This window comes from Borostomias antarcticus (genome assembly GCF_949987555.1).
Source record: "Borostomias antarcticus genome assembly, chromosome: 29".
Taxonomy (NCBI): Eukaryota; Metazoa; Chordata; class Actinopteri; order Stomiiformes; family Stomiidae; genus Borostomias; species Borostomias antarcticus.
The window spans coordinates 6,108,304-6,118,689 of NC_140262.1; the positions used below are offsets into that span (position 1 = coordinate 6,108,304).

At 48.8% G+C, this 10,386-nt stretch overlaps 1 protein-coding gene across 1 annotated transcript in view; it reads right to left on the reverse strand.

The window, feature by feature from the left end:
- gsg1l2b (gsg1-like 2b) overlaps positions 1–8,815 on the reverse strand; it is a gene marked incomplete at both ends in the record, with an annotated part of 11,234 nt that extends 2,419 nt beyond the window's left edge. Inside the window, 3 exons of the mRNA XM_084459777.1 lie at positions 4,489–4,641; positions 6,988–7,035; positions 8,515–8,815. Of these exons, the coding sequence (XP_084315903.1) occupies positions 4,489–4,641; positions 6,988–7,035; positions 8,515–8,815 (502 nt within the window). The remainder of the gene's footprint in view (positions 1–4,488; positions 4,642–6,987; positions 7,036–8,514) is intronic.
- Between the last annotated feature and the right edge of the window lie 1,571 nt (positions 8,816–10,386).

A 10,386-nucleotide genomic window follows, 5' to 3' on the forward strand; every position in this document is an offset into this window, starting at 1 on the left:
ATACAGGCCCGGAGAACTATAGAGGCTGTGAGGGAACTAGAGGCTGTGAGGGAACTAAAGAGGCTGTGAGGGAACTATAGAGGCTGTGAGGGAACTATAGAGGCTGTGAGGGAACTATCGAGGCTGTGAGGGAACTATAGAGGCTGTGAGGGAACTATAGAGGCTGTGAGGGAACTATAGAGGCTGTGAGAGAACTAGAGGCTGTGAGGGAACTAGAGGCTGTGAGGGAATTATAGAGGCTGTGAGGGAACTATCGAGGCTGTGAGGGAACTATAGAGGCTGTGAGGGAACTATAGAGGCTGTGAGGGAACTATAAGGTAACCAAAGTCCTTAATCATTTATGCAGTATCTGTGTTCACCACTAGGTGTCAGTATTATGCTATTAAAGTGATGGCCAGCCTCATTAAGTTGGACATTGGATTCCTCGGATCAATAACAAAGAGACCTTGGATAAAAACCTTCTATAATATATGAACCCTCTATAAGAGACTGACAGAAGTACCGTTAGTGCGGGTTGTTGTCTGAGGAACAGGGTTGATAGACAGATACACTGATCAGGATGGAGATGGCAAGCTGAGCCAGGATTGGCAGTGTTTGGGATTGGCAGAGTGATGAGTGGCAGACCTGGCACCCTGCGATGACTGCTCTCTTTCTCTCTCTCTCTCACTCTGTCTCTCTCTCTCTCTCTCTCTCTCTCTCTGTCTCTCTCTCTCTCTGTCATTATTTTTTATCAACCCCCTTCCTGTGTTCTGTGTCTATATCACTCTTGCCAATTGCAATCCCTACTCACTTTCTGCCAACCAATCTCTCTCTCTCTGTCTGTCTACTCCCTTTCTCTTCCTGCCTCCCCTCCTCCATCTCTCCCCCCCCCCCCTCTCTCTTCCTGCCTGCCTCCCCGCCTCCATCTCTCTGCCCCCCCTCTCTCTCCCTGTCTATTTCTGGCAAGTTTAGTTTCGTCTGGACGCCTCCTCCCACCAGACATCCATCACCCAAAAAATGAAAAGGAACAAGAGAGAGAGAGATTCAAAAAGACGGGGAAAAAAGGAGTGTTGGACCGAGCACCGGTCGGATTATATGTCTGTAAGCCTCCCAGAACCCTGGTCCCTATAAGAGCAGACCGTCCCCGGCACAGAAGCACTAACCAACCACCCCCCACCCCATACACACACACACACACACACACACACACACACACACACACACACATCTACACTCATGTTTATTCAGAACATAATTCAGCATATGTGAATGAATCCGCGGTGCCTGGCTTCAACGAGCCTGGCCCAGATCCCAGTGGCGGCTGCACCGTGTGGGAAGCAGGCCAGAGGAGAGACAGGCCGGCCAGAGGAGAGACAAGCAGGCCAGAGGAGAGACAAGCAGGCCAGAGGAGAGACAAGCCGGCCAGAGGAGAGACAAGCCGGCCAGAGGAGAGACAAGCCGGCCAGAGGAGAGACAAGCCGGCCAGAGGAGAGACAAGCAGGCCAGAGGAGAGACAAGCAGGCCAGAGGAGAGACAAGCAGGCCAGAGAAGAGACAAGCCGGCCAGAGGAGAGACAAGCAGGCCAGAGGAGAGACAGGCAGGCCAGAGAGAGACAAGCCGGCCAGAGGAGAGACAGGCCTCCTTATTGGACAGGAGATCTTTAAAGGTATAGTTCAGAGGAAAACACTCTGTTCACACTCAATGTTGGCGTCATGATTCAAGGACAACGACGTCACGATGCCATCCGCCTCTGACTCCTTCATCTTCACATTCAGCCATCTCTCTCTCCCCCTCTCTCTCTCTCTCCCCCTCTCTCTCTCTCTCCTCTCCATCTCTCTCTCCCCCTCTCTCTCGTTCTCATCTCCATCTCTCTCTCCCCCTCTCTCTCGTTCTCATCTCCATCTCTCTCTCCCCCTCTCTCTCTCTCTCTCCTCTCCATCTCTCTCTCCCCCTCTCTCTCGTTCTCATCTCCATCTCTCTCTCCCCCTCTCTCTCGTTCTCCTCTCCATCTCTCTCTCCCCCTCTCTCTCTCTCATCTCCATCTCTCTCCCCCTCTCTCTCGTTCTCATCTCCATCTCTCTCTCCCCCTCTCTCTCTCTCTCATCTCCATCTCTCTCTCCCCCTCTCTCTCCTCTCCATCTCTCTCTCCCCCTCTCTCTCTCGTTCTCATCTCCATCTCTCTCTCCCCCTCTCTCTCCTCTCCATCTCTCTCTCCCCCTCTCTCTCTCGTTCTCATCTCGATCTCTCTCTCCCCCTCTCCATCTCTCTCTCTCTCTCTCTCCCCCCCTCTCTCTCTCTCATCTCCATCTCTCTCTCCCTCTCTCTCTCTCTCTCTCTCTCTCTCTCCTCTCCATCTCTCTCTCCCCCTCTCTCTCTCTCCTCTCTCTCTCTCTCATCTCCATCTCTCTCTCCCCCTCTCTCTCTCTCCTCTCCATCTCTCTCTCCCCCTCTCTCTCGTTCTCCTCTCCATCTCTCTCTCCCCCTCTCTCTCTCATCTCCATCTCTCTCTCCCCCTCTCTCTCTCTCTCCTCTCCATCTCTCTCTCCCCCTCTCTCTCATCTCCATCTCTCTCTCCCCCTCTCTCTCTCTCTCATCTCCATCTCTCTCTCCCCCTCTCTCTCTCTCTCTCCTCTCCATCTCTCTCTCCCCCTCTCTCTCTCTCTCTCTCATCTCCATCTCTCTCTCCCCCTCTCTCTCTCTCTCATCTCCATCTCTCTCTCCCCCTCTCTCTCGTTCTCCTCTCCTCTCCATCTCTCTCTCCCCCTCTCTCTCTCTCTCCTCTCCATCTCTCTCTTCCTCCATTGAGAGGCTGCGTCACCTGACTCTGGCTCTGCCTCAACGCTGTTAGACTGTATTTGAGGTACATAGTTGTATTGGTTTAACTCCAGACAAGCATGGGGGATTTGAATGGCTGTAGGATTATTCACCCCCCTATTAGATGTGATGTTATGTGCAGCACAGACAGAGGACCCAGTCCCATGTCATTAATCACATTTATCGGAAGTAATCATTTAATTGTCCATGTTTTAAAGCAGGGAAGCTGTCAGCTGTGGCTGGGGGCAGTCTGTCTCAGGGATGGGGACAGTGTCTCAGGACTGGGGACAGTCTGTCTCAGGGATGGGGACAGTGTCTCAGGGTTGGGGACAGTGTCTCAGGGTTGGGGACAGTGTCTCAGGGCAGGGGACAGTGTCTCAGGGTTGGGGACAGTGTCTCAGGGCTGGGGACAGTCTGCCTCAGGGTTGGGGACAGTCTGGCTCAGGGTTGGGGACAGTCTGGCTCAGGGCTGGGGACAGTGTCTCAGGGTTGGGGACAGTGTCTCAGGGTTGGGGACAGTGTCTCAGGGCAGGGGACAGTGTCTCAGGGTTGGGGACAGTGTCTCAGGGATGGGGACAGTCTGTCTCAGGGCTGGGGACATTCTGCAGCAGCAGCTCTGTGAATCATCCAGGACTGTGAATCCAGGCTAATAGTCCTCACTATCACCGGTAAACAACAAAGTTTACTATCACCCAGGGAGGTTTGTGTCCTAGAAAGCTAATGAAGTCTCTTTCTCTCTCTCTCTCTCTCTCTCTCTCTCTCTCTCTCTCTCTCTCTCTCCTCCCTCGTCGTACAGAATGTTAATAAAGGTCTCTCCGGGTCTCAGTCCTCTGAACACTGTGATTATCTCCGAGCGTTGAGGCAGATCTCCCCCCCCCACTCTCCCAACCACCTCAACACCCCCACAACTCGGAGGACCGTTTCTTTATGGCGCCTGGAGAAATAAGATCTCTCCAGATTTGACAATTCTGCAACGTTCGTTCGTTTGAGGTCAGCTAGTTGGGAGATTGTTTCAAGTAAAAGTTTCCTCCTTTTCTGCTATTAGGGATTTCCAGGAGGTGCATATCAGGTCAGCTGACCGGTGCATATCGCTCCCTATGGGAGAAATAAAAAGCAGAAAGTCGTCGTAGTGCAAACTGCTCCTGTGTGTGTTTGTGTTGACCAGTCTCGTCCTCTGCTGAGTCACAGTCTCAGTCTGGAGCAGCGGTTTCATGTTGGGGATCGTGAGAAGGTCACCGTTCATAAAGCCTTCATCAGGCCAGAACACAGGCTGCCTACTGACTTCACACACACACTTCACACACACACTTCACACACACACTTCACACACACACACTTCACACACACACTTCACACACACACTTCACACACACAATTCACACACACACTTCACACACACACTTCACACACACACTTCACACACAGCTAAATGAGCACAGATGACCTTGTAAGTCAGACGTCCAGGACAGCTTGGGAGCGGGTCGACTAACTAACAGACTAACTAACAGACTCACGAATCTATCTGAGCTCTTCTATGTGCACTGTTGAACACAAGGACTCCACTGGCATTAAAGCTGACACATCTGCATCAAGGATGAAAGGATAGCGAAGGAAGACACACACACACACACAAATACACACACACACACACACACACACACACACATACACACACATGATAAAGCAAGCTGTTACCTGACAAGACGGTGAATATGGCAGCGAAGGCGTTGAGTTTGAGTCCGTTGATGACGTTGCCAAAGCGACAGACCTCTATAGACATGAGGATGCCCCCTGTGGCCAGGAGGAGGATGTACAGGCACTCGGCCACGATGCACAGCCACAGCACCCCTGGGAGGGAGGGGGGGCAGGGCGGGGCAAAGGGGGGGGATTGAGTAGAGAGGAGGGAGGAGGGGCAGGGTGGGGCAAAGGGGGGATTGAGCAGAGAGGAGGGAGGAGGGGCAGGGCGGGGCAAAGGTGGGATTGAGCAGAGAGGAGGGAGGGGGGGCAGGGTGGGGCAAAGGGGGGATTGAGCAGAGAGGAGGGAGGAGGGGCAGGGCGGGGCAAAGGTGGGATTGAGCAGAGAGGAGGGCAAGATGGAACGTGGGATGCAGCAGTGCAAATAAGGGCATGGGGGTGGAGGGAGGGGGGGTGAGGGGGTAAGGGAGGGGGGGGGTGAGGGGGTAAGAGGGGGATGAGGGGGTAAGGGAGGGGGGGTGAGGGGGTAAGGGAGGGAACTCAGGGAGAGAGGAAAGCAGAGAGAAAGGTGAAGGGAGGGAATGGGGTTGGGGTACGTGGAGAGAGAGAGTTAGGTGGGGGTAGGAGGAGAGAGAGAGAGAGAGAGAAAGAGAAGATAAGGGTTGGTAGAGAGGGAGAGAGAGAGAGAGAGAGAGAGAGAGAGAGAGAGGGAGAGAGAGCATAAGAGCGAGGGGTGGGCCAGTGACCCATTCACCCATGCCATTAACCTTCACAGCCAGACAGGACATCCATCTGCCCATTCAGCTCCAGCCTGACCTCTAGTCACTCATTGGCTGAGCTGGCATGTGACTGGAATAACTGGCTGTGCTGGAACAAGACCTGTTCTGATTGGTTGTCCTCACTGCCATCATGCAGAGTACCAGGATGTATACTGTATTCACTCTGGTGTTCGGCTGCTTACATCTCATTTTTAATGAATGAATAATCAAAATCTTTTTGTATCCTGCAGCACATGAGGAAGTGGTTCCTTTTCCCTGTTAAATCTTCAATAGAATTTCAAACATTAAACAGGAAATGAATCAATGTTTGAGGCGATTACTGTTCCATTTTCTCCACCGACATTTGAACCCAGAGACTTTGCTCACAGGTAATATCTGGATGTCTCGACCACTTGAATCCTATCATAACCAGACACTCAATCATATCAAAACCAATCCCAGTCCTCTTTGGAAGCTGTCTTGAAATGATTGGATAGCCAACCTGCCTGAACGCAACCTTTTGATTGGTTGGATTTTCTAAATCTATCTTTTACTCTTCCTGGTAGTTGAATAGAGAGAACAGGACTAAACGTTTAGATTATTACAATACTGAGAAGCACATTTATTACAATACTGAATAGTTAATTGATTACAATACTGAGAAAAACATTTATTACAATACTGAGAAGCGCATTTCAAGATGCTGCTGCCTGCATGACTCAGCCATTAGACTTGATCAAGTTAAGTACATGTACATCTACACTTCCTGTTTCCTCCAAAATCCTTCCTTTAATATCCGCTCACCATCATCAGCAGATCGAAGGTTACAATGCAATATATCTTTTAATCACATCACTGCAGAGGCCAGCGTAGACGTTTGAGTCATAGAAGGAGGTTGTTTGATTCGGGGGCGTGTGTGTGCCTGGGTCTGTCTGGTCCAGAGGGCGCGGAAGACGGAGCCAGGAGGGGAGGGGGCCTGGGGGGTGGCAGGTCCACGCACCCGAGGGGAGGAGAGGCTGTGCTATACTCTCTCTTTTTCTCTCCCCTCTCTCTCTCTCTCTTTCTCCCTCTCTCTCTCTCTTTCTCCCTCTCTCTCTCTCTCTCTCCCTTTCTTTCTCTCTCCCTCTCTCTTTCTCTCTCTCCCTCTCTCTTTCTCTCTCTCCCTCTCTCCCTCTCTGTCTCTCTTTCTCTCTCCCTCTCTCTCTCTCTTTCTCTCTCTCCCTCTCTCTTTCTCTCTCTCCCTCTCTCTCCCCCTCTCTTTCTCTCTCTCCCTCTCTCTCAAATATTGTTATAGGACACACAATGACTGTACTGGAATGAATGGGATTCATTCAATTAATAGAAGACAGTTTTTGAATACCTTTTTCTCAGGGACACGTCGACGGCCCATAATACATTGCAGTCTCCGATTTACGCAATCATAATTCTCATCGGTGCAAAAGAGCATTTCAGTACAGTTGTGATGTCGACCGGTTGTTCAGTTATTGTAGTATCCTTCTCTTTAATGAGCTTTTTTGCCTCTCTATGTGTATCTCAAAACGGTTACTGTATGTTTGAAAGTGACTGAGTTCAATTTGCACCTGTGAGATTTTGATATATCTTCCTGATGGAATGAGAAAAACCTTGAAATGATGAAACAATATCTGTAGTATTTGACTACTTGGTGATGGTTAAGAGATACATGGAAACATGAGACTTAAAAAGGGTCATTATCTCGGGGAGTTATATAATCATGACTTACCTCTCTCATTTGAAGGTGCGACGTAGATGAAACTTCTGCAGTTCTCACCTACAACAGAGTGAGAGTGAGCCCAGTCAGACGCCATCACAGTTCAACCAGCTACTTCAACCAGGCATTTCAACCAGCTACTTCAACCAGGTATTTCAACCAGGTATTTCAACCAGCTACTTCAACCAGGTATTTCAACCAGGTATTTCAACCAGGTATTTCAACCAGGCATTTCAACCAGGCATTTCAACCAGGTATTTCAACCAGGTACTTCAACCAGGTATTTCAACCAGGTATTTCAACCAGGTATTTCAACCAGGTATTTCAACCAGGCATTTCAACCAGGCATTTCAACCAGGTATTTCAACCAGGTATGACCAGCCGCCCAGACGCCAAAAAACAGAATGATAAATAGAACCATTTGTCACAGTAGAAGAACCCTCTGAAAAAATGTTCCAAATAGAACCCTTTTCAGCTTTGTAATGTGTTGTTTGGAACCCTAAATCCTGTGGATCTTACAGATCTGAAAAGGGTTCTGTCTGGAATTCTTCTATTGGAGGATTCTTCTATTGTTCTGAATTTCATTTCGACTCAAAGTCCTTGACCTTCAACCTGACCAGCAGGTCTGAATCCCAGCAGACTCATGTCAGTGTATTCATGTACTAAAAGAGAAACTCCACACTATAATACTACAATTCCACTCACTACACTAGTACACTCTGTTGTGTTCACTCACTAGTACACTCTATTGTGTTCCCTCACTAGACTAGTACACTCTGTTGTGTTCACTCACTACACTAGTACACTCTGTTGTGTTCACTCACTAGTACACCCTGTTATGTTCACTCACTACACTAGTACACTCTGTTGTGTTCACTCACTACACTAGTACACTCTGCTGTGTTCACTCACTACACTAGTACACTCTGTTGTGTTCACTCACTACACTAGTACACTCTGTTGTGTTCACTCACTACACTAGTACACTCTGTTGTGTTCACTCACTACACTAGTACACTCTGTTGTGTTCACTCACTACACTAGTACACTCTGTTGTGTTCACTCACTACACTAGTACACTCTGTTGTGTTTGTATCGCTGTATTTCACTCGTTAGGTGAGGATATGGATCAACTTGCAGGGGAGCCAACATCCGTTTTAACTCGAGTTTAGGGCTGCAGAGCATCTGCTGGTAATGTTTCTGGGATGTATCGGACTCTTGTAAATAGTGTAAATGTAATTGGCAAATGCTGTTACAAAATACAATACATCAACACATTTTTTGGGGAAATGCTTGATTGCACTTTGGTATTGTAGGGTAACGTCTCCTATCCATCTTTACGCGCAGGTTTCGCCCCTTTGCTCTCCAATCTACAGAGGCATGTCAGGTGGTGCAGTTAAACAGTTAGGATATTGATTAACATGAAAACACTATAATTCAAAATCAGAACATTTACAATAGCGCCGTTGATAGCTTTTCATGAAACGGACACTTCTCGGCGTGGAAAAGTTATCATGCATCCAGACGCGCAGCTCTTACCGGTCAGGTTGACGTTCTGTTCGCATGAGAACCAGATCCCAGTGTGGAACTTCCTCATCAGGTACTTGTCCTCCCCAGTTTCCCACACGTACTGAACGAGACGAGTGTCGTTATGGTTCGAGCTGTTGTACCTGATGCAGAACGCCTGTCTGGTGGTCACCGGTCCAGTGCAGAAGGGCTTGGCCACCTTGCGCATCCCCTCGCACCAATAGCTGGTGCACAGCGCAGACACGGCTAAAAACAAAGCGAGGAAGTTGAGGGTAAGAGCCAGCGAGGCTCTCCTCCGTCTGTCTATCCCCATAACGGCGGCACCGAGATGAGACACGCAAATCCCGACGTTTAACAGTATTTGGCGACTTGACTTCTCCTCAATTATTCATAATCCGGCTCTCCATGAATATATCCCTGGGTAATTACAGCGCGCGTCTAGCTCCTGACGCACGTCCTACCAAGCGCTCTCTTGTGCAGCTGATCCTCTCATTCTTGTAGCCCCTCCTCCTTCTCCTCCTCCTCCTCCTCCCTTCCCCTCCCCATTCACTCACTCTCAGTTCTCATTTTCTCTCTCTCTTTCTCTCTCTCTCTCTCTCTCTCTCTCTATCTCTCCATCTCTTTGCCCCTCCACTTCGAGCTGAATGCCATAAGTGAGCTCACTCTTGACACGGTGCTCCTCTGTCAATGAGCGTATTCCTGCATGAAGAAGAAGAACATCTTCATTCCGAATGGGTCTGTATGATTCACAGACTCCGAATCACAGATTAAATCCATACTGATTAATTCAACTACAGCTTTCGATGGGAGAAAATGTGACAGAGATATTGGGCTACATATTTATGGCTTTCATAGCAACTGTCTTGGCTGTGTACTGTAAGTAAGTAAGTAAGTAAGTAAGTAAGTACATTTTATTTATATATCACTTCTCACAGAGAGGACTCACAAAGTGCTTCACACAGGTTAAAATGCAGAGAAATAATCGACCAAATCAAACACAGGAAACAGGACAACATTCATAAACATACAGTCAAATTAATTCAACACATACTGTCTAAACAGAAGCCTTTTAGCTGCTTCTTAAAAATGTCCACAGAGACCTCAGCTCTCAAGTACTTAGGAAGGTTATGTGTCTGCAGAGGTTATAGTATCGTCTCTGTGTTCAGCACGGACTGCAGGGCTTTGTGGGTATTCTCTGTGTTCAGCAGCCATGAATGAATGAATGAATGAAAAATATACCCTTGATTGCTGTAGCTCGTAAATCACCTGTTTGATGTGCTCTTTAATGGTGGTGTGATGTGCGTTTGCAATTTTGCGTGTAATGGTGGATGGTCTTCCTGGTTCAGAAGCGTAGCCATGGATCTCCTCACTAGGGTGATCCAGGTTCTCCTGGTTCAGAAGCGTAGCCACGGACCTCCTCACTAGGGTGATCCAGGTTCTCCTGGTTCAGAAGTGTAGTCATGGACCTCCTCACTAGGGTGATCCAGGTTCTCCTGGTTCAGAAGCGTAGTCATGGACCTCCTCACTAGGGTGATCCAGGTTCTCCTGGTTCCTCCTCACTAGGGTGATCCAGGCCTGAAGAGGCTTCTGCCACATTATCCAATATCAATTCTTCACACCTCTTTGTGTCTGCTGTCATTTGGGAGGGAGAATAAGTGTGTGTGTGTGTGTGTGTGTGTGTGTGTGTGTGTGTGTTGAGGATATTGAATCAAACCGCTCTACATTATTCATTTCCTCTGGCTGTCTTGTGTAAGACAGAACCCGTCAATATCAGTAAGTGTGTGCATTCATGCGTGCGTGCGTGCGTGTGTGTGTGTGTGTGTGTGTGTGTGTGTATGAGTGTGTATGTGTGTGTGTGTGTGTGTATGAGTGTGTGTGCGTGTG